Genomic DNA, 25,759 nt, shown 5'->3' with positions numbered 1-25,759 from the left:
GTGAATATTATTTGTCAATTTGTACGTTTTTAGGAAAAAATCGACGAAAGAGCAGACTTTCAAAAGTCTGGTGTTAAAAGTTGCAGAATGACTTGAAGCGTAGTGCCAACATATTTTTTTTCTATAGTCAAAGTTAAATAAAAATTTAAGTTTTTTTAAGATTATATTGTCCTGAGTCCAATTTCAAACACAAATAATTATTTTATTACTCAATTGATCACAAGTTAAATTAATTTTGGATATCTTCTTCGTGTTCTTATATTTGGCTAGAAAATAGAAATATAATATCTTGATTTGCTTTTTCAATATAAAATTGATATGAAAATCATATGAACTAATTTGAAAAAAATTTTAGTCTTTGGTTTTTTTTGTGCAACGAAGGAAATGCTTTTATGCATCCCAGACTGGGTCTTTTGTCTGAGTATGTCTGAGACTGGGTCTTTTGTCTGAGTATGTCGAATATCGCCTGGGTATAATAACGACTAAAATTTCCGAATATTTAACTTTCCGTAGGGTAAGTTATTGTAATCGTCCAAAAATCGAGAATAAAAATTTTTATATATCTTTACGTTTCAGAAGTGTCTGAACGTTTTGGCACATCTTAGAAAAAATTGATGTGTGTGTGCGGATATAAATTTTTGTTATTAATTTTTCATTGCGGTAGGGACAGTTCCAGCAATTTGCCTCAAGGTCCTCAATAGTGAACTATACTATCCGGCCCTGTCTTCCGGCGCCTTTACTACTACGTCCCTCCTCCTTACAACTTACAAACCCGGCAAATGCGAACACGCTGAAAATTTCTAACAGTCAGTATGAAACTCGTCGCGTTCGTCTCAGGACGCTTTTAATAAAAAAATATTTTTTTTAAATCAAGTAACTTTATATAAAAAAACACAATTTATGTGGCCATGTAACGACATTGTTAAAAATGACCTCGAAAAACACATAATAAATAATACCTATAGGTCGGTCCTATGATAGTATTTACAACCATGTGCTTTGTGATGTTGTGGGAAAATTAGTCGACATATGTGCTTAATTAATGTGGGAAGTGTTTTTAGCCTAATTTTTTAAGTGCTGGATGGCTGTGGAGACTTTAGATTAACTTTTAATGAAATATAAGGTAAATAAATATTTAAAAATCTTCCACTACATACACAGAAACACACAGGTGTGAGTTAAAAAAATTACAATTAATATTACCTGAAATAACAGGTGTATTTGTTATAATTTTTCTTTAGTTTCTATTTATGCATCAATTAAACCATAATTTTGGTATATGTATATTTTTTTATTTTTTTTTAACTTCCCGTGGGGTAAGTTATTGTAATCGTCCAAAAATCGTAATTGAAAATTTTTACATTTCTCGACGTTTTGAAGGTTTCTGAGCATTTTGGAGTATCTCAGAAAAAATGGATGTGTGTGTGTATGTATGTATGGATACAATTTTTCGTCCACGTTTTCGGGCGCACGGATCAACCGATTTGAATGGTTCGAAAAATATTCGATTCCTATTGATAGGGAGATGAGCTGATTAGTTTTTGGCAAAGGCAGGTCCAGCAGTTACGAAGAAACGGAGCAAAGAGTGCAGAAAATAGAAATCGAGTTTTTGAGAGAACGGAGTATCCGATTGAAATGATCTAATTCTAAACATTCAATTAGTAATGATTGGGATAAAGGGTTATTAGTTTTTGGCAAAGGCAGGCCCAGCCATTTTGAAGATACAGAGCTAAATGTGCAAAAAGTAGCAGTTTTTGAGAGAACTAAGCGTCCGATTTGAATAATTCAAAGACTTTTTGCTTATTTAATAAAATAATTGATTTTGGAAAAAAAAATTGTTTCAAAATAGTTTTTTTCTCAATTATTTTTCAGAAATTTTTTTTTCGTCTATCTATATACATTTTTATATGTATATATATTAATTACATTTATACATGTGTGTATTACATTTTCAAATATTTTTAATGATTTCTAATTGATTAGAATATTCTCCAATAGAAAAATCTACGTTACTAGTATTGCAAAATTTTATAAATTTATTTTATTCAAAGCCAGTAGTATATATATGATAAATAAAAAAAAAATCAAAATTTTTACTGCATATACAGGTGTGGTTCTTTATAAATTATTCATTTTGGTATACAATTATATATTTCTTATATTTTTGATGATTTTTAATTGATTTGAATATTAGCCCCGTAACATATTAGGAAAATTACTTTTCTATAGTAGTAATGAGTATAAGTAAGGTAAATAGAAATTTAAAAATCTTCCACATCTGTGTATATGTACAAGTGTATATATACAGGTAGTTACTTATACAGGTGTACGTATATCAAAATTATATAATATTTATTCACTTCATAAAATAATTCCTATGTGCTACAATTTTTCATTATTAAAGCATCATTTATGATCTAGTTTAAATATTTATTATCATATTTAAATATTTTTAAATTAAAATTAAATATCAAATATATCAATATTATATTATTTTTAATATTTTAGAATAATTTATATATGCGTCTTGTAAAGAATTGGGCAATTAGTTTTTAGTATTGAATTAGTAATAAATTAGTTATAAATTTTTTATAAATTTGTTTTGACAAATAAATTAGTTCATCAGAAAATACGATACTAAATAATATGAGATGTATACTGAAATATTTGTTTCAAGATTTAAAGAGATATATAAATCATATAAGCGATTTTTCATACACTTGGTTCTTGTATAAACATTAATTATATTATTTGTTTGCATTTTGTATATTTACTTTGCCTTATGCTATTAAATATACTTCTCATCGTATATATAAGACTTTTTTTACAAGATAATATTTGATTTGTCATATATTCCTAGGTTTCGAAGAAATGGGATACCTCCTTATTCAGGAGCAGAACAAAAAATACAAATTTTTATACAAATATTTGAAAATTTAATCACTATTTAGTACTTTTGATGTACTAATTTTTTTTTTCAATTAAATCCCCATTAAAAAGTAAATTTTATAACCAATTCCCTAAAAAAATATCATGAATAATAACTTCAATCTAAATATTTTTTTTTTTTGGTTTATTGTTCATAGCAAACTAAACACGTACATTCAGCTATAATAAAAATATGTTTAATAATTTTTGCAAATTAAATTAATATTAAAGTATTAATTATTAAAGTATATTTCATTACAATTGTGATGTTTAGGATAATTTACTGAATAGTTTCTCTAAGCCATAGAAACTGCACACTGCTTTTTATTTTTAGAACACTCTTAAAACAATTTATTATAACTTGTAAGATAAATCACGGTTTGTGGAACAAATTAGCCCATTTTTTGCACGTAAAAGTTAAAAGCTTTTAAAATATAAAAATTGTATTAGTTTCGAATAAATATTTTCACTATAGTTAGCGTAAAAATATTAATAGTAAAACAAATCAAGAAAATAAATAAAATATATATATATATATATATATACATATATATAATGTAAAAATTATATATGTTTCAAAAAAATTCAAAATGATTAGTAATAATTTATACATATACCACTATGATCATCATGAACTTATACTTTAAATTGTATGGAAAAACTGATGAAAAATTATAACACACACACAAATTATTTTCTGAATGAAATATATAGAATTTTTTTGTAATTTATATTTTGTTTATACTTTTGAAAATATTATCAGCGTCTTGTAAAAAATAATGTTATTCAATAATATCAATTTCATACGTTTCTGGAATAAATGTGTGTCATCATGGGGCAGTTCTAAAACGATAGCAAACCATGTAAGATTTCAAAAAATTATGAAAGTAAAAAATGTATATAATTATATATATATATATATATATATATATATTGCGCACTATCTAAAAGTTAATATTGAGAGCTAAAACTTTCAGAGAATTGTTTTTTATCAATTAGGAACCATTTGAGCCCTTGGGAGCAAGGAAATTCGAAAATGTCCATATTAAGGACCACCCTAATATATTTATATGTTATTGTGCTATGGGATTGTTTTCAATCGAAATGAGAATCATTTTTTACTTGGATAATAAAAGTGTTACGCGATCATAAAAAAAAACAATCAAGTTTTTTGCTGCGAATTTCATTTACGGTACATGTTTGCTAATTCGGTCAAATATATACATACAAACATTGATCAAATTTAATTATATATATGCATATATACATATATATATATATATACAAAAAATAACGATTCGATTTATATATACACAAATAAAGTGAGCAATTATTTTGTTATTCGAAATTAAATAATTAATATTTACATTACAAGTGATTAAATTATAAATATAAATCCACAAATTATTTTTTTTTTATTTTTATATATAAATTTATATGATAGTTAAGTTATGAGTAGTTAATTTTGATGACATTTTACCCAATTTTTTTATAGTTTATATCAATTTCTTAATTTATTCCTTTATAGACCCAGTGATGACACCAAATTGTATGTCGAAACGTTTAGGAATTAAAGATTAATTTATAAATCATTATTTTTTTTATGTTTTATCATATATATATATATATATATATATATATATATAAAATTTTCAATTAAAATTGTGTTTATGTTTATACTACATTTGAGATTTATTTGCTCTTACGTTAGTTCAATCAATATATCAGCAAACCAAATCGATATATTATAATTTATAACAAAATAAATATAGACTAAACATATATACACTAAATAATCATTTAAACTAGTATACATTAACAAGTTATAACCGATTTTGAGCATTTTTTGCATGAATGGTATAATTGCTCACGAATTTTATTTGGATGTGCTAAAAAGTTAGCATACATTATGCAATTATTGATGGTGTAATAATTATTATTTGTAATAAAATTTGATCTAAGTGTTTATTTATGCTTTAAATTATGAATTAACATTTTTTATAAAATTATGTATATAAATAATTACAAGAGAAAAAGTTGGTGATGTTGGTGATGCCTGTTTTTAAGATGGACCTATTAAAAAATCTAACATGTTCTTTTGTGAAGTCATCATTTGTTTTTCATTGTAATTTATTACTTATTATAGAAAAAAGTTTAATTATGGTGAAACGCTACATCATACAAATGCATGCATTATATGAATTTTATATGAAAAATTGTGTATGATGCTGGATGATCATCCATGATACAGGCTGTATCTCTATCTAACATATCAAAAAATCTTTTATAATCGTTTATAAATATATATATATATATATATATATATATATATCTTATATATAAAAATGGAGCTCTCTTTCAAATGTCCGAATAAAACTCGAAAACGGCTGAATCGATTGGGCCAGTCTTAGTCTTGAAAAATTCGTGCTAATCCAGAGAATGTCCAAAAGGTAAGAAATTATTTCAAATCCGCGTAGAAACTTTACATTTTGAATTTGAAAATTTTTGTAGAAGCGTAATTTAAATAGAACAATGGACGGTGGCAATTTCATGAAATGTCAAACGCTTTTGACAGATGATGTTCAATTACGTTTAATAGGATGTTTTACGCGAATATTATTTTTTTGTGATAAATTTGTAGTAAGTAGTTTTGTTTGTAGTTTTATTTATATACAAAAACGTTAGTAAACGGGCCCCAAGTGTTACTAGAGACTCAAAATATAAACTTTTTTGATATGTTAATATGAAAATGCATTTTTGGCATATTTTTCTCAAACACGGTGCTCTAAAAGATCTTATTTGTATAATTATATGCTCATTGGTATTTATAAAACATTTTCTAGGTTATATTATTTTTTATTTATGTTATTTAAATTCAGAACCTAAATTTGGTATCGATCAAATGGACCTTTTGTCGAATAACATTTTTCCAGTTATAATTTCCCAGAATTTATCGCAGAATAGATAGTAATATATGAAGGTCCGGGGTTAAAAAGGCCAACCACCGATTTGTCAAAAATCAGTAAAGTTAAGCATTGTTTAACAACAATATTTGAAAGTAGAGGAGAAAAGATGTATAGCCAGCTACCAGCTTGATTTGAAAACGGTAATCTTTGAAATGGGGGAGATAAACGGTAATCTTTGAGAATCCATAATAAAAGTATTTTCTTCCGTTGGTAGTTTTTAAGCATTAGTTAAAAATGTAATTATTTTGTAAAATTCCTTTGAAACTATAATAAGGTTTTAAATCTTTTTGCCACCTGCCCGTTTCAAGTTACCCCGCCTACAGGGTAAAAAGGTCTAGATAACAAATTTTTGAAAGACGGCAAAAAAGCACATTTCTACAATGATGAAGTAGAAGGCAGTTTATTGAACTCAGATAATTGTTCGTTTGATATGTGTTATTTGCTGTGATATAATTGTTATGGTTTTCACAATATAGTTTACATTTGCTCAAAGTCAAATTGGACCTTTGTGCCTCGCCCTGCTCTACATATATACTTTATATTATATTTACTTTTTTTCACCGAATGTTACTTGAAACTTTTCAAAAAGCAGGTGAAAAAAGAAATACTTTTTTGAATTTTAAATATTTATTTTCTATCTCTCCTCGCAAAAATTTGAAAATTTTGTATAAACTCAGTAGTATTATTTACAATTATACACAAAATCCAGAATCCAAAAACAATATGAAAAACTTGAAACGTAATCAATTAGTGGAAAGACCAAAAAAGACTTGGATGGTTTATACTATTTCCTATAGAAAGTGTATAAATCTTCCAGTTTAAATAAACCAATGGGGTTTATTGTTTTTATAATACTTCATTGTATATAGCATTCAAAGAACACATCCTTATACACTTAAAGTATTAATATTTTTGATTCTCTAGAAATTGTCTAGAATATACCTTATTTAGCAAAACAACGTTTGCCGGGTCAGCTAGTATATATATATATATATATATATATATACTCGTATATATATATATATATATATATATATATATATATATTATGTTAAATGTTAAATATGAACAATACAACACTCCGGATTTTAACACACACTTTATTCGGTTATAGAACATATAGGAGTTCTGATTGCTGTTCAAACAATAAAACTAACTGTAAGTGGAATTCTGTCTTAAGGCAATTAAGGCATCGTGCCTTAAGGCAAATTGCTGGAACTTTCCGTACCAAAAATTATTATTTTTTTAAAAACGATTACCATTTTTGAAAAAAATATACTTTGAAAAGATAAGATTTTTGAGAAACTATAAATTGGACAAAAAATTACTTTTTTTTGAAAAAAATTTTTTTTAAAAAAAAAATTTTTTTTTTTAATTTTTTTTTTTTTTGAAAAAATTTTTTTTTCTTTATTTTGACGCGTAAGCATTGGTACGGAACCCATAGGAATGTTAACAAAATGTATACTGATTGTTAAAATCTCTATAAAATATCTGATAATTTGATGTGCATATGTCTAATAATCATTTTTGACCGCCAAATGGCTCATTCCGATTATCCGGACATCCGATTATCCGGACATCCGATTATCCGGACATCCGATTATCCGGACAACCGATTATCCGGACAACCGATTATCCGGACATCCGATTATCCGGACATCCGATTATCCGGACATCCGATCATCCGGACATCCGATTATCCGGACATCCGATTATCCGGACATCCGATTATCCGGACATCCGATTATCCGGACATCCGATTATCCGGACATCCGATTATCCGGACAACCGATTATCCGGACATCCGATTATCCGGACATCCGATTATCCGAGCATCCGATTATCCGGACATCCGATTATCCGGACATCCGATTATCCGGACATCCGATTATCCGCACATCCGATTATCCGGACAACCGATTATCCGGACAACCGATTATCCGGACATCCGATTATCCGGACAACCGATTATCCGGACATCCGATTATCCGGACATCCGATTATCCGGACACCCGATTATCCGGACAACCGATTATCCGGACATCCGATTATCCGGACAACCGATTATCCGGACAACCGATTATCCGGACATCCGATTATCCGGACATCCGATTATCCGGACATCCGATTATCCGGACATCCGATTATCCGGACATCCGATTATCCGGACATCCGATTATCCGGACATCCGATTATCCGGACATCCGATTATCCGGACATCCGATTATTCGGACAACCGATTATCCGGACATCCGATTATCCGGACATCCGATTATCCAGACATCCGATTATCCGGACATCCGATTATCCGGACATCCGATTATCCGGACATCCGATTATCCGGACATCCAATTATCCGGACATCCGATTATCCGGACATCCGATTATCCGGACATCCGATTATCCGGACATCCTATTATCCGGACAACCGATTATCCGGACAACCGATTATCCGGACAACCGATTATCCGGACAACCGATTATCCGGACAACCGATTATCCGGACAACCGATTATCCGGACGACCGATTATCCGGACGACCGATTATCCGGACATCCGATTATCCGGACATCCGATTATCCGGACATCCGATTATCCGGACATCCGATTATCCGGACAACCGATTATCCGGACAACCGATTATCCGGACAACCGATTATCCGGACAACCGATTATCCGGACATCCGATTATCCGGACATCCGATTATCCGGACATCCGATTATCCGGACATCCGATTATCCGGACATCCGATTATCCGGACATCCGATTATCCGGACATCCGATTATCCGGACAACCGATTATCCGGACATCCGATTATCCGGACATCCGATTATCCGGACATCCGATTATCCGGACATCCGATTATCCGGACAACCGATTATCCGGACATCCGATTATCCGGACATCCGATTATCCGAACATCCGATTATCCGGACACCCGATTATCCGGACATCCGATTATCCGGACATCCGATTATCCGGACATCCAATTATCCGGACATCCGATTATCCGGACATCCGATTATCCGGACAACCGATTATCCGGACATCCGATTATCCGGACATCCGATTATCCGGACATCCGATTATCCGGACATTCGATTATCCGGACAACCGACTATCCGGACATCCGATTATCCGGACATCCGATTATCCGGACATCCGATTATCCGGACATCCGATTATCCGGACATCCGATTATCCGGACACCCGATTATCCGGACACCCGATTATCCGGACACCCGATTATCCGGACATCCGATTATCCGGACAACCTATTATCCGGACATCCGATTATCCGGACATCCGATTATCCGGACATCCGATTATCCGGACAACCGATTATCCGGACATCCGATTATCCGGACATCCGATTATCCGGACATCCGATTATCCGGACATCCGATTATCCGGACAACCTATTATCCGGACATCCGATTATCCGGACATCCGATTATCCGGACATCCGATTATCCGGACAACCGATTATCCGGACGACCGATTATCCGGACATCCGATTATCCGGACAACCAATTATCCGGACAACCGATTATCCGGACAACCGATTATCCGGACATCCGATTATCCGGACATCCGATTATCCGGACATCCGATTATCCGGACATCCGATTATCCGGACATCCGATTATCCGGACAACCGATTATCCGGACATCCGATTATCCGGACAACCGATTATCCGGACATCCGATTATCCGGACATCCGATTATCCGGACATCCGATTATCCGGACATCCGATTATCCGGACAACCGATTATCCGGACATCCGATTATCCGGACATCCGATTATCCGAACATCCGATTATCCGGACACCCGATTATCCGGACATCCGATTATCCGGACATCCGATTATCCGGACATCCAATTATCCGGACATCCGATTATCCGGACATCCGATTATCCGGACGACCGATTATCCGGACATCCGATTATCCGGACAACCAATTATCCGGACAACCGATTATCCGGACAACCGATTATCCGGACATCCGATTATCCGGACATCCGATTATCCGGACATCCGATTATCCGGACATCCGATTATCCGGACATCCGATTATCCGGACAACCGATTATCCGGACATCCGATTATCCGGACATCCGATTATCCGGACATCCGATTATCCGGACATCCGATTATCCGGACAACCGATTATCCGGACGACCGATTATCCGGACATCCGATTATCCGGACAACCAATTATCCGGACAACCGATTATCCGGACAACAGATTATCCGGACATCCGATTATCCGGACATCCGATTATCCGGACATCCGATTATCCGGACATCCGATTATCCGGACATCCGATTATCCGGACAACCGATTATCCGGACATCCGATTATCCGGACATCCGATTATCCGGACATCCGATTATCCGGACATCCGATTATCCGGACAACCGATTATCCGGACATCCGATTATCCGGACATCCGATTATCCGGACATCCGATTATCCGGACAACCGATTATCCGGACATCCGATTATCCGGACATCCGATTATCCGGACATCCGATTATCCGGACAACCGATTATCCGGACATCCGATTATCCGGACAACCGATTATCCGGACAACCGATTATCCGGACATCCGATTATCCGGACATCCGATTATCCGGACATCCGATTATCCGGACATCCGATTATCCGGACATCCGATTATCCGGACAACCGATTATCCGGACATCCGATTATCCGGACAACCGATTATCCGGACATCCGATTATCCGGACATCCGATTATCCGGACATCCGATTATCCGGACATCCGATTATCCGGACATCCGATTATCCGGACAACCGATTATCCGGACAACCGATTATCCGGACATCCGATTATCCGGACATCCGATTATCCGGACATCCGATTATCCGGACATCCGATTATCCGGACATCCGATTATCCGGACATCCGATTATCCGAACATCCGATTATCCGGACATCCGATTATCCGGACATCCGATTATCCGGACATCCGATTATCCGGACATCCGATTATCCGGACATCCGATTATCCGGACATCCAATTATCCGGACATCCGATTATCCGGACATCCGATTATCCGGACAACCGATTATCCGGACATCCGATTATCCGGACATCCGATTATCCGGACATTCGATTATCCGGACAACCGATTATCCGGACATCCGATTATCCGGACATCCGATTATCCGGACAACCGATTATCCGGACAACCGATTATCCGGACAACCGATTATCCGGACATCCGATTATCCGGACATCCGATTATCCGGACAACCGATTATCCGGACAACCGATTATCCGGACAACCGATTATCCGGACAACCGATTATCCGGACATCCGATTATCCGGACATCCGATTATCCGGACATCCGATTATCCGGACATCCGATTATCCGGACATTCGATTATCCGGACAACCGATTATCCGGACATCCGATTATCCGGACATCCGATTATCCGGACATCCGATTATCCGGACAACCGATTATCCGGACATCCTATTATCCGGACAACCGATTATCCGGACAACCGATTATCCGGACATCCGATTATCCGGACAACCGATTATCCGGACAACCGATTATCCGGACAACCGATTATCCGGACATCCGATTATCCGGACATCCGATTATCCGGACATCCGATTATCCGGACATCCGATTATCCGGACATCCGATTATCCGGACATCCGATTATCCGGACATCCGATTATCCGGACATCCGATTATCCGGACAACCGATTATCCGGACATCCGATTATCCGGACATCCGATTATCCGGACATCCGATTATCCGGACATCCGATTATCCGGACATCCGACTATCCGGACAACCGATTATCCGGACATCCGATTATCCGGACAACCGATTATCCGGACATCCGATTATCCGGACATCCGATTATCCGGACATCCGATTATCCGGACAACCGATTATCCGGACATCCGATTATCCGGACATCCGATTATCCGGACATCCGATTATCCGGACATCCGATTATCCGGACAACCGATTATCCGGACGACCGATTATCCGGACATCCGATTATCCGGACAACCAATTATCCGGACAACCGATTATCCGGACAACAGATTATCCGGACAACAGATTATCCGGACATCCGATTATCCGGACATCCGATTATCCGGACATCCGATTATCCGGACATCCGATTATCCGGACATCCGATTATCCGGACAACCGATTATCCGGACATCCGATTATCCGGACATCCGATTATCCGGACATCCGATTATCCGGACATCCGATTATCCGGACATCCAATTATCCGGACATCCGATTATCCGGACATCCGATTATCCGGACAACCGATTATCCGGACAACCGATTATCCGGACATCCGATTATCCGGACATCCGATTATCCGGACATCCGATTATCCGGACATCCGATTATCCGGACAACCTATTATCCGGACATCCGATTATCCGGACATCCGATTATCCGGACATCCGATTATCCGGACAACCGATTATCCGGACAACCGATTATCCGGACATCCGATTATCCGGACAACCAATTATCCGGACAACCGATTATCCGGACAACCGATTATCCGGACATCCGATTATCCGGACATCCGATTATCCGGACATCCGATTATCCGGACATCCGATTATCCGGACATCCGATTATCCGGACAACCGATTATCCGGACATCCGATTATCCGGACATCCGATTATCCGGACATCCGATTATCCGGACATCCGATTATCCGGACAACCGATTATCCGGACGACCGATTATCCGGACATCCGATTATCCGGACAACCAATTATCCGGACAACCGATTATCCGGACAACAGATTATCCGGACATCCGATTATCCGGACATCCGATTATCCGGACATCCGATTATCCGGACATCCGATTATCCGGACATCCGATTATCCGGACAACCGATTATCCGGACATCCGATTATCCGGACATCCGATTATCCGGACATCCGATTATCCGGACATCCGATTATCCGGACATCCGATTATCCGGACATCCGATTATCCGGACAACCGATTATCCGGACATCCGATTATCCGGACATCCGATTATCCGGACATCCGATTATCCGGACATCCGATTATCCGGACATCCGATTATCCGGACATCCGATTATCCGGACATCCGATTATCCGAACATCCGATTATCCGGACATCCGATTATCCGGACATCCGATTATCCGGACATCCGATTATCCGGACATCCGATTATCCGGACATCCAATTATCCGGACATCCGATTATCCGGACATCCGATTATCCGGACAACCGATTATCCGGACATCCGATTATCCGGACATCCGATTATCCGGACATCCGATTATCCGGACATTCGATTATCCGGACAACCGATTATCCGGACATCCGATTATCCGGACATCCGATTATCCGGACATCCAATTATCCGGACATCCGATTATCCGGACATCCGATTATCCGGACACCCGATTATCCGGACAACCGATTATCCGGACATCCGATTATCCGGACAACCGATTATCCGGACAACCTATTATCCGGACATCCGATTATCCGGACATCCGATTATCCGGACATCCGATTATCCGGACAACCGATTATCCGGACATCCGATAATCCGGACATCCGATTATCCGGACAACCGATTATCCGGACAACCGATTATCCGGACAACCGATTATCCGGACATCCGATTATCCGGACATCCGATTATCCGGACAACCGATTATCCGGACAACCGATTATCCGGACAACCGATTATCCGGACATCCGATTATCCGGACATCCGATTATCCGGACATCCGATTATCCGAACATCCGATTATCCGGACATTCGATTATCCGGACATCCGATTATCCGGACATCCGATTATCCGGACATCCGATTATCCGGACATCCGATTATCCGGACAACCGATTATCCGGACATCCTATTATCCGGACAACCGATTATCCGGACAACCGATTATCCGGACATCCGATTATCCGGACAACCAATTATCCGGACAACCGATTATCCGGACAACCGATTATCCGGACATCCGATTATCCGGACATCCGATTATCCGGACATCCGATTATCCGGACATCCGATTATCCGGACATCCGATTATCCGGACATCCGATTATCCGGACATCCGATTATCCGGACATCCGATTATCCGGACAACCGATTATCCGGACATTCGATTATCCGGACATCCGATTATCCGGACATCCGATTATCCGGACATCCGATTATCCGGACATCCGATTATCCGGACAACCGATTATCCGGACATCCGATTATCCGGACATTCGATTATCCGGACATCCGATTATCCGGACATCCGATTATCCGGACATCCGACTATCCGGACATCCGATTATCCGGACATCCGATTATCCGGACATCCGATTATCCGGACAACCGATTATCCGGACATCCGATTATCCGGACATCCGATTATCCGGACATCCGATTATCCAGACATCCGATTATCCGGATATCCGATTATCCGGACATCCGATTATCCGGACAACCGATTATCCGGACATCCGATTATCCGGACATCTGATTATCCGGACATCCGATTATCCAGACATCCGATTATCCGGACATCCGATTATCCGGACATCCGATTACTTGGACAACCGATTATCCGGACATCCGATTATCCGGACATCCGATTATCCGGACAACCGATTATCCGGACATCCGATTATCCGGACATCCGATTATCCGGACATTTTACCGATTCTTCATCTTGTCAATACAAGTGATATGTTTTTTGAATTATTCAAATCGGACACTCCGTTCTCTTAAAAACTGAGTTTCCGTTTTGGGCACTTTTTGCCCCGTATCTTCGGAACGGCTAGACATGCCTTCGCCAAAAACTAATCAGCACGTCTCCTTATCAATACGAATCGAATGTTTTCTGAATTATTCAAATCGGTTGATTCGTGTTCCCGAAATCGTCGACGAAAATTTGTATCCGCACATACATACACACACACATACATCCATTTTTTCTAAGGTATGCCAAAATGTTCAGAAACCTTTGAAACGTAAAGATATAAAAAAAAATTCATTTTTGATTTTTTTGCGATTACTATAACTTGCCCTACGGGAAGTTAAAAAAATATATAGGCTTCGGATTATCCGGAATTCGGATTATCCGGAATTCGGATTATCCGGACATCCGATTATCCGGAATTCGGATTATCCGGAATTCGGACATCCGATTATCCGGACATCCGATTATCCGGACATCCGATTATCCGGACATCCGATTATCCGGACATCCGATTATCCGGACATCCGATTATCCGGACATCCGATTATCCGGACAACCGATTATCCGGACATCCGATTATCCGGACATCCGATTATCCAGACATCCGATTATCCGGATATCCGATTATCCGGACATCCGATTATCCGGACAACCGATTATCCGGACATCCGATTATCCGGACATCTTATTATCCGGACATCCGATTATCCGGACATCCGATTATCCGGACATCCGATTATCCGGACATACGATTATCCGGACATACAATTATCCGGACATCCGATTATCCGGACAACCGATTATCCGGACATCCGATTATCCGGACATCCGATTATCCGGACATCCGATTATCCAGACATCCGATTATCCGGATATCCGATTATCCGGACATCCGATTATCCGGACAACCGATTATCCGGACATCCGATTATCCGGACATCTGATTATCCGGACATCCGATTATCCAGACATCCGATTATCCGGACATCCGATTATCCGGACATCCGATTACTTGGACAACCGATTATCCGGACATCCGATTATCCGGACATCCGATTATCCGGACAACCAATTATCCGGACATCCGATTATCCGGACATCCGATTATCCGGACATTTTACCGATTCTTCATCTTGTCAATACAAGTGATATGTTTTTTGAATTATTCAAATCGGACACTCCGTTCTCTTAAAAACTGAGTTTCCGTTTTGGGCACTTTTTGCCCCGTATCTTCGGAACGGCTAGACATGCCTTCGCCAAAAACTAATCAGCACGTCTCCTTATCAATACGAATCGAATGTTTTCTGAATTATTCAAATCGGTTGATTCGTGTTCCCGAAATCGTCGACGAAAATTTGTATCCGCACATACATACACACACACATACATCCATTTTTTCTAAGGTATGCCAAAATGTTCAGAAACCTTTGAAACGTAAAGATATAAAAAAAAATTCATTTTTGATTTTTTTGCGATTACTATAACTTGCCCTACGGGAAGTTAAAAAAATATATAGGCTTCGGATTATCCGGAATTCGGATTATCCGGACATCCGATTATCCGGAATTCGGATTATCCGGAATTCGGACATCCGATTATCCGGACATCCGATTATCCGGACATCCGATTATCCGGACATCCGATTATCCGGACATCCGATTATCCGGACATCCGATTATCCGGACATCCGATTATCCGGACAACCGATTATCCGGACATCCGATTATCCGGACATCCGATTATCCGGACATCCGATTATCCAGACATCCGATTATCCGGATATCCGATTATCCGGACATCCGATTATCCGGACAACCGATTATCCGGACATCCGATTATCCGGACATCCTATTATCCGGACATCCGATTATCCGGACATCCGATTATCCGGACATCCGATTATCCGGACATACGATTATCCGGACATACAATTATCCGGACATCCGATTATCCGGATAACCGATTATCCGGACAACCGATTATCCGGACAACCGATTATCCGGACATCCGATTATCCGGACATCCGATTATCCGGACATCCGATTATCCGGACATCCGATTATCCGGACATCCGATTATCCGGACATCCGATTATCCGGACATCCGATTATCCGGACATCCGATTATCCGGACATCCGATTATCCGGACATCCGATTATCCGGACATCCGATTATCCGGACATCCGATTATCCGGACATCCGATTATCCGGACATCCGATTATCCGGACATCCGATTATCCGGACATCCGATTATCCGGACATCCGATTATCCGGACATCCGATTATCCGGACATCCGATTATCCGGACATCCGATTATCCGGACTTCGGATTATCCGGACATCCGATTATCCGGACATCCGATTATCCGGACTTCCGATTATCCGGACTTCGGATTATCCGGACTTCGGATTATCCGGACTTCGGATTATCCGGACTTCGGATTATCCGGACTTCGGATTATTCCGGAATGTTATTTAAATTCAGAACCTAAATTTGGTATCGATCAAATGGACCTTTTGTCGAATAACATTTTTCCAGTTATTCGGACTCCGATTGAATTATACGATTCTTGATTCTCTAGAAATTGTCTAGAATATACCTTATTTAGCTTAACAACGTTTGCCGGGTCAGCTAGTATATATATATATATACAAATAGCCTTTTTAATATAGTCGTTTTTAATTTTATTATTTTTTATATTTATATTTCAACTCATACTAAAATTCAATTCAAAATAATTAACAGTATTAAGACTAGTAGTAAAAAATATGAAATTTTAGTTATAATATTTTTTTTAATTATATTCAACTTCTAATAAAAACTATGAATTCAATATTTCCTTAATTGCAAGATATAATTTAATTTTTTTGTTTGTTGTTTCATACAAATATTTCAGTTAACACTCGAATTGTTTCTGATTCAATCTCTTTGTTTAAATAGTTGCTACAGATTCGAGCCACGTTTTTCATTTATAATTTTAGAACAGGTGATTTATTAAAGCGATTTTAATTATAATGTGTTTAAGAATGTAAGCAGCTATTGACAATTTGAAAAAAATTCTCTAACGAAAACGTGTCTATTAAATCTCTAACGATTTGTTACCGGAAGATACATTTCAGAGATGGCCAATATTAGGATCAAATTTAAAGAAAAACAACTTGAATGGAAGTTAGAAAATACATTATACTTATTTGTTATTTAGTAAAAATAATAATGTTATTGGAATATTAGTATGTTTTCTTATATATTCTCTCCAGAAGATAATTCTTAGATATGGTCAATAGTAGGAACGAACTTGTTCCTAATATTGGCCATATCTGAGAATTGTTTTCTGAAGTTAGAAAAATTTTTGAAGAAAAGATAGAAAATATATTACATTTAAATATATATTTAATAAAAATTAATGCCGTTTTGAATTTTTTTAACTCCTTAAAATGCAATGAACTAAATTCAAAGTTTCAAAAAATACTGATTAAAAATTAATCTTATGAAAAAATTATTTTTTAAAAAAATAATAGAAACGTTCACCCTGATTTATTTAAACACTATGCTTAATAATTCCGTAGTTCAATTATTAACAACATTCATACTTATTATTATTATATAAAACATGTTATTATTGATATTAGCAATTTATATTGGATTAATTTTTATGGAATTTTGGACTTTATATTTTTTGTATAATCAAAATTTTGTTCAAACGTGATCGACAATAATCATTACAAATTTAAATAAATGTACTTTAAAAATAAATAGTTTTAACTATAAAATTTTTTAAAAAATGAGAAGAAAATCATCAGTGTTCTACTATTTATTTTAGCAATTTATAGCATGACTTATATACATATTTTTTCTATTTGAGCAATGATTCATATGAACTTTGATCACCACTGATTTAATGAGCATGCAAATTAATGGTCTATAAACAAGCTTTGTCGCAAACTGATTTATTTGTAAAAACTTATGTTTATTTATATTTTTTGTGTCTACAATTCATATTGAAATGAATTCAAATAAAAAGTCGGCCGAATTTTATCGTTTCATTGAAATGCGCATAAATCTCAGTATTTTTTTTAAATTATACGCACTTTGTAGTCTTATTCAAATATTTATAACGGTAATAAAAAATACATTGTACTACAAGCAATTAGATACAGGGTTTGCATAAAATTATTTATCTGAAAGTTACACTGATATTAATATTCATAAACGTATATTATATTTTCCACTTTAATGGTAAATTATAAATATTACTAATCGGGCAATTATAGTGAAAGTAACCTTACTATCGAACCTTTCTCTTTAAATCATCAGAAAATCAAGTTTTCTATGTTCCAGAAAGTAAAAGTAATGTATCTGCATATAAACTGAACTCGGATATAAGATCTATGAGACTTAAATTATATAATTATTTATAGTAAGATATCACGTGCATTTATTTTTACCTGAATTTTAAAAAAATCCAAACATTTGAAAAAAAATCAAAAATTATTTCTCGTATATAAAAATACACGTGATGTTTGGTGGGGGAAGGGGTGGTTAATTTTGAATGAAAGAGGGAAATTGGATAAAATCCTTACAAAATCGATCACGTGATTAATGGATCAATTTTTACTTAGAGATAAAAATCTTAAATATTTCCATGAAAATTGTCCTTCGCAGGCATTGCTGCATCGAAACGTTGAATAAATTACACATAACAGTGATAAACAGTGTTGTATTTTAAAAATAATTTTAAATTTAATTAATTAATTTTAGTACTGTTTTTAGCCTTTTTCTTTGCTATAGAAGGGATTGTATTGTATGTTCTGACAGAAAAGCACCAGGAGGAACGCGACGAACAATATTTTATTGTAAAACATGTCAAAATCAACAAGCTATACATTTTGGAAATTGTTTTGAACATCACCATTCTTTATAGAATGATCAAAAATAAATTCATATTATAAATGTATGTCCTTCAATGACTACAAATTTTTATCAAACAAATTGCATAACATACACCATGAAATCAAGTTTTCAGCCGGTACAGTAGATTGTTTTAAAATCGGTGCCGTCCCGTAAGGGTTAAAATATGAAAAAAAAAATTTTTTAATAATCACATACTCGAATCACTTGGATTAATATTTATTTATGTATATTTTAATAAGATGCAAATACTTTCCAGTAAATATAATAGCATGTTTAACTAAACCGTAGCGTGCATGTCATTCATCATAACATATCTCACGTAACCAACAGGCGGACAATAGGATTCTAATTCGTTCTGAGCACTGTAAAAATTAAATAAAAAAGACATTGACTTATATAACAATAGTTTACATATATATTGTTATATGTAGTATAGACACAGCCATATCCAAGGCCAAGGCAAATTGTAAAAATACTATACTGTTAATGATTAGATGATTTAGTAAAACACCCAACTTTTATTTATGAATTATCAAAATTTGTTATATATATACATATATCACACTATTCTTCCCTGAATCTAGTTGGATTTCAACTCAGTTTACGGAAATGCCCTAGGGCAGTATTACCCATTATTATTATTACATATATATGAATACAATATACTGTTTCTTTTACTCAATTTACAAAACAAAAAATCATCATTTTTATTAAATGTCAAGGAAAAAAAACATGAACAAGATTTTTACTTTAAGATTTTTACCGCCATGTATTTTATTCAAATTTTGAAATAAAAATTTTATAATAGAGCTTCTTAATTTTCTACTTAGTTTTTTTATATTGACGGTAAGTGACATTCTGTTTTACAATGTTTGATATAATTTTTGAAATATTAGGTACATAATCCTTTAATGGTTTTACACGTTTTTTAATTTAATATTTGATAAAAAAAATTGACATATCAATGGACCATGTTAATTTAAGTATAATTTTTAATAGTATTTTTTTAAATATATATTTTAATTTTTCACTTTCTAATTATTTTATAAAAATAATTTAGTATATGTTATTTACTTATTTTCACGTAAATAACATTTCATTACAATAACACCTCATAAACTAAAATTAATAAAATTCGCTAATTATAAATATTATAAAAAATTGTTTTGCATTGTTTTCTAGAATAACCCAAATACCATGACACGTGAGACCTTAGGAGTAGTTGAACCTCCGGGTTTGGGAAACTCTCATCTAGTATTTGGTAAGTAGAATTATTGTGACTAGGTGTAAGTGTCATTTTGCCATTGGGCAAGGTTTAGGAACACCCCAATATATATAATAATTCAATTACACAATGACCGAAATTGAGATATAGCTATTTGGACAAAATATTTCAGCTCGAAAATTAGGTTCTCGCTTTCACTAAAAACTAATCAATGAAAAACGTTAACGAAATTCTTATTTATATTTTTCATAATAGCAAATTTTGACTAAAATTTCGACTCTTCAAATAATTTTAAACTTTGATGATTTTTTTTAAATTTAAACCACATGTCGTAGGGCGTTATTTTTGAAAAAAATTTCATACTATTTCCATACAAAACTTTGATTGAATTGCGCTTTATCTAAAAGACAATATTAAGAGATAAAACTATCAGAGAATTGTTTTTTATCAATTTGGAACCATTTGAGCCCTTGGGAGCTAGGAAATTCAAAAATGTCCATATTAAGGACCACCCAAATACATATATATATATATATATATATATCTTTTGTCTATTTTCATTCCAGATGAGCGTCGAAAAGGTGTCGTCCAGCTCACCTATGGCTCTCTGGTGCTCCTGGCTGCGATATTCATCTGCACCGTCGTCGGTACCGGTTTGGCGGTCTACAACTTTGCGGCTTGTCCCCGAATGGATCCACTTTCAGAGGTTTCTTTAGAGGAAAATTCAACATTTTGTGCCCTTTTCTCCACGACAACCGTCGCGAACGATATAGACATTTCTACAGATGCTCCCGTTAAAAAAATCGATGTGCGGTTACCCAAGACAATAGTACCAGTCGCATACAATATAGCCCTTGTGCCTTTTATAATCGAAGGGAATTTTACATTCAACGGAGAAGTTAGTATTATCATTAAAGTGTTAGAGAATACAAATTCGATTACGTTAAATGTGAACGATATCAAAGTCAATGAAAGTTCTGTGAACGTTAGAAGATTGGTGGAAGGTGATAAAATTCAAGATATTGTTGTTGAATCGCAAGTTGAAGATAAAACTAGACAATTTTATGTTTTAAAATTAAACGAGTTGCTAGATGCTGGAGTGGAATATGTAGTGTATATGAAATATGAAGGTGTGCTTAATGATTATATGCAAGGATTTTACAGGAGTTCATATATGGTCAATAATTCTACAAGGTAAGGTGACCTGATTTATATAACCTTTTATTTACCTTAAGATGATAGCATTACCAAGTATAAAAAATATTATTAATTTGCCGAAGGAGCAGTTTGTTTTTTTTGAAAAAATCCGATTTGCTAATTTTATCTATTCTCAACTTTTCAAGTCAATCTGAATCCAATGATACCATATTTGAAAACTGTGTTTGTTTGTGTATGTAAGCCGATAATTTTCTCAACTGGACCGATTTCAAAAATTTAAAAGCCATTTGATGTAACTCAATAAACCCTAGCATTCATCACTTTTGCACAACAATCGGTCAAACCATTTCTCTGTAGCTAGCAGAATGGCGTAACATTTTTTATCCACATTTTAGCCCACAATTTTGAACGGATTTAAAAAACCAAAAACCGAAAAAATATTTTGACAATTTTAATAAAATTTTGTATATCGATACATTTTATAATCTAAAATAATATACTAAAATATCATAGGCCTACGATAAGCAATTGAATTTTAAATGAGACTAAGCGATTCTAATCAGAATCTAGGACGAGCATATATATACGTTCCATGATTAGAGGGCTTCTATTAATCACGTGTGGTTTTTAGAGGAAGGGGAGTTTGACAAAAAATCACAAAATATCACGTAGAGGATATTTATTCTAAACCTGATTTTTTATCCAAACATTTTCAAACAAAATTTGAAAATTTACAATTTTTTCTCGTAATTAAAAATACACGTGATGTTCGGTGGGGGAGGGGGGATAATTTTGAATATTACCACAAATCACCAAGGGGGGGTCCAAAGGTCCTTAAAAATCCATCACGTGGTTAATGGATGCCCCCTTACTTTAAATAAAATGTTTTTAGAACCTGAATTGGATAAAATAAAATGTGTTGAAAGAATTCATTTAATTTATACTATTACTGATATTGTAAGTTGTGTAATAGACATTATTTGGACATTATATTGATTAATTTTTAGTGCAAGCAAAAAAATTGTTTTTGAAATAATATTTTACCTAAATAACTTAATATTCTATTATTATTCCAATTTCTTCCTTCAAGATGGTTAGCTGCTACACAGTTCCAGGCGACGGACGCCCGGCGAGCTTTTCCGTGCTTCGACGAGCCGAGCTTGAAAGCTCGATTCACCATAAACGTTGCGAGACCTCGTGAATATACTTCTATATCGAACATGCCAAAGAAAAATGTTATTTCAGAACCAGTGTAAGAATAAAACACAATTATATATATATATATATATATATATATATATATAATTATAATTATAATTATAAGTAATTTCTAATTTTAGAGAAAACGTACCAGGCTATGTTTGGGATCACTACGAAGAATCGGTGCCTATGTCAACTTATCTTGTGGCCTTTGTCGTATCAGATTTGGCAAATAAATCTGATGGTAATTTCACTGTATGGGCTAGAAGTGAAGCAATATCTTCAACCAGCTATGCATTAGATGTGGGGCCTAGACTGCTCAAATACTTTGAAGAATACTTTGGAATAAAATATCCATTGCCCAAACTTGATATGATAGCATTGCCAGATTTCAGTGCAGGGGCTATGGAGAATTGGGGACTTATCACTTATAGGTAGAAAATAGTTAAGATATTTAATAATTTTTTATTTTAAATTAATCCTTTTATTGTTTCTAGAGAAACGGCGATGTTATATGAAGAAGGCGTTTCATCGAGTGTTTTTCGAGAAAGAGTTGCTACCGTAGTGGCTCATGAATTGGCTCATCAATGGTTCGGGAACTTGGTCACTCCATTCTGGTGGACCGACCTCTGGTTGAATGAAGGATTTGCGACTTATGTTGAATACATTGGATTGGAAGCGGTACCTAAATTAAAAATTGTCACCCAGCAAATATCCTTCAGCTAAACTAAAAAATATTTTATTCTAGGTTGAACCCACGTGGCGGTCAATGGAGCAGTTCGTAGTTCTGGATCTGCAGAGTGTTATGGGTCTAGATGCTTTATCATCTTCTCATCCAGTCTCAGTTGTTGTGCACAATCCTGATGAAGTCGATGAAATATTTGATAGAATTTCATATGCAAAAGGTGCCGCGATAATAAGGATGATGGATCACTTTCTTACAAACAAAGTTTTCAGACATGGTTTGAACGATTATTTAGAGTCAAGGTAATAATATAATTCTCAATTCTTACTATTATAGTGTAATAATTTTTCTTCAATATTATGTTTTAGAAAATATCAGGCTGCTGAACAAGATGATCTTTGGGAGGCGTTGACCAGAGCAGGCAAAAAAGCAGGCGTTTTACTTGATGGATATACTGTTAAAGACATTATGGATACATGGACTCTTCAAACTGGATTTCCTGTAGTGCACGTTGATAGAGATTATGATAAATTTTCTGTTAGTTTTAGTCAGGTAATTAAAAATAATTAAAAAACTATTAAGCTTTATAGTAATTTTGAATTTTGAATGGCAATTTTCTATCTTGTTTTTTTTTTAATAGATACGTTTTATGTTATCGTCTTCGGAAAGAAAAGCATCTAAACAAGTTTGGAAAATTCCTATTACATTTACAACTTCAGAAGTATCAGATTTTAATTCAACTAAGACACAGCATTGGCTTAATACTCGTTCACTAAAAGTAGAAGTACCTTCTTTGTCTTCCAATCAATGGATCATCGTTAATATCCAAGAAACTGGTAAAATATTATTAAGGTATTAACACATAAGTATATACTGTATCCATTATTATTTTCTAGGTTTTTACAGAGTTAATTATGACCGACAAAATTGGCGTTTAATTTCACAGCATCTTTTGGATCCTGATCGGTTTGCTCAAATCAGTGCCGTCAATAGGGCTCAATTGCTGGATGATGCATTGAACCTTTGGCTCGAGCTGATCTTTTAGATTATTCAACTGCATTGGAAATAACAAGATATTTAGCACATGAACGAGAATATGTACCATGGAAAGCAGCGATAAATGGAATGACCATGATTGGCGACATGTTAGCAAAAACCGGAGCTTTCGAATATTATAAGGTTTATTATTGAAACAATTTAAATGCTCGAATTGTTTTTATATTACACATATCATTTATCACAGCAATACTTGTTGCGTTTACTCCGAGCCACCTACATGGAAGTTGGTTTCAAAGAAGTATCTGGAGAAAGCTTATTAACAGTTTATAAAAGAATGGAAATCTATTCTTTAGCTTGCGAATTGGGTTTGGAAGATTGTTTAAGACATTGCGTCACCATGTTTGAAAATTGGAAGAATACGCCAAATCCAGATCGTGATAATCCGTAAGAAATTAAACAATATTAATCATTACGACCATTCTATCAAATGTTGACTTTAACAATTTCCAGAATTCCAGCAAATATGAAGAGTTTAGTATATTGTACAGCCGTTCGAGTTGGTGGCCAGGATCATTGGGATTTCACCTGGGAACGTTACTTGAAAGCAACGGTTAGCTCTGAAAAGGAACTACTTTTGAGCGCTTTGGGATGCACCAGAGAAACCTGGTTACTTGCCAGGTAAAAATACCAAAGCAATTTTGTTTAATATAATAATTCATCAAATTATTAACTCATTGTTATTTAGATACTTGGATCGTGCAATGTCCGAAGAACATGGAATTCGAAAACAGGATCTGTACCGTGTTTTTGGAGCAGTATCTGATAATGTTATAGGGCAGCCAATCGTATTTTCTTATATTAGACAAAATTGGAATAAACTTAAAAAATAG

General features: G+C 35.4%; 1 protein-coding gene across 1 annotated transcript; it reads left to right on the top strand.

The window, feature by feature from the left end:
- Positions 1 to 840: 840 nt before the first annotated feature.
- LOC113383322 (aminopeptidase N-like) lies at positions 841 to 25,759 on the top strand. The gene is given in 14 exon segments (XM_026621587.1): positions 841 to 1,123; positions 20,785 to 20,863; positions 21,394 to 22,021; positions 23,076 to 23,237; positions 23,326 to 23,619; positions 23,683 to 23,866; positions 23,934 to 24,172; positions 24,239 to 24,422; positions 24,511 to 24,706; positions 24,767 to 24,891; positions 24,894 to 25,049; positions 25,114 to 25,313; positions 25,380 to 25,547; positions 25,615 to 25,759. Coding segments are annotated over 14 exon segments (2,772 nt in total). The 5' UTR covers positions 841 to 1,111.

The sequence above is a fragment of the Ctenocephalides felis genome, unplaced genomic scaffold, assembly GCF_003426905.1.
Source record: "Ctenocephalides felis isolate EL2017-DRISC unplaced genomic scaffold, ASM342690v1 CF-g0.4_SCAFFOLD_03570, whole genome shotgun sequence".
In the NCBI taxonomy this organism is placed as follows: domain Eukaryota; kingdom Metazoa; phylum Arthropoda; class Insecta; order Siphonaptera; family Pulicidae; genus Ctenocephalides; species Ctenocephalides felis.
This window is presented reverse-complemented; position numbering and strand designations above follow the sequence as displayed.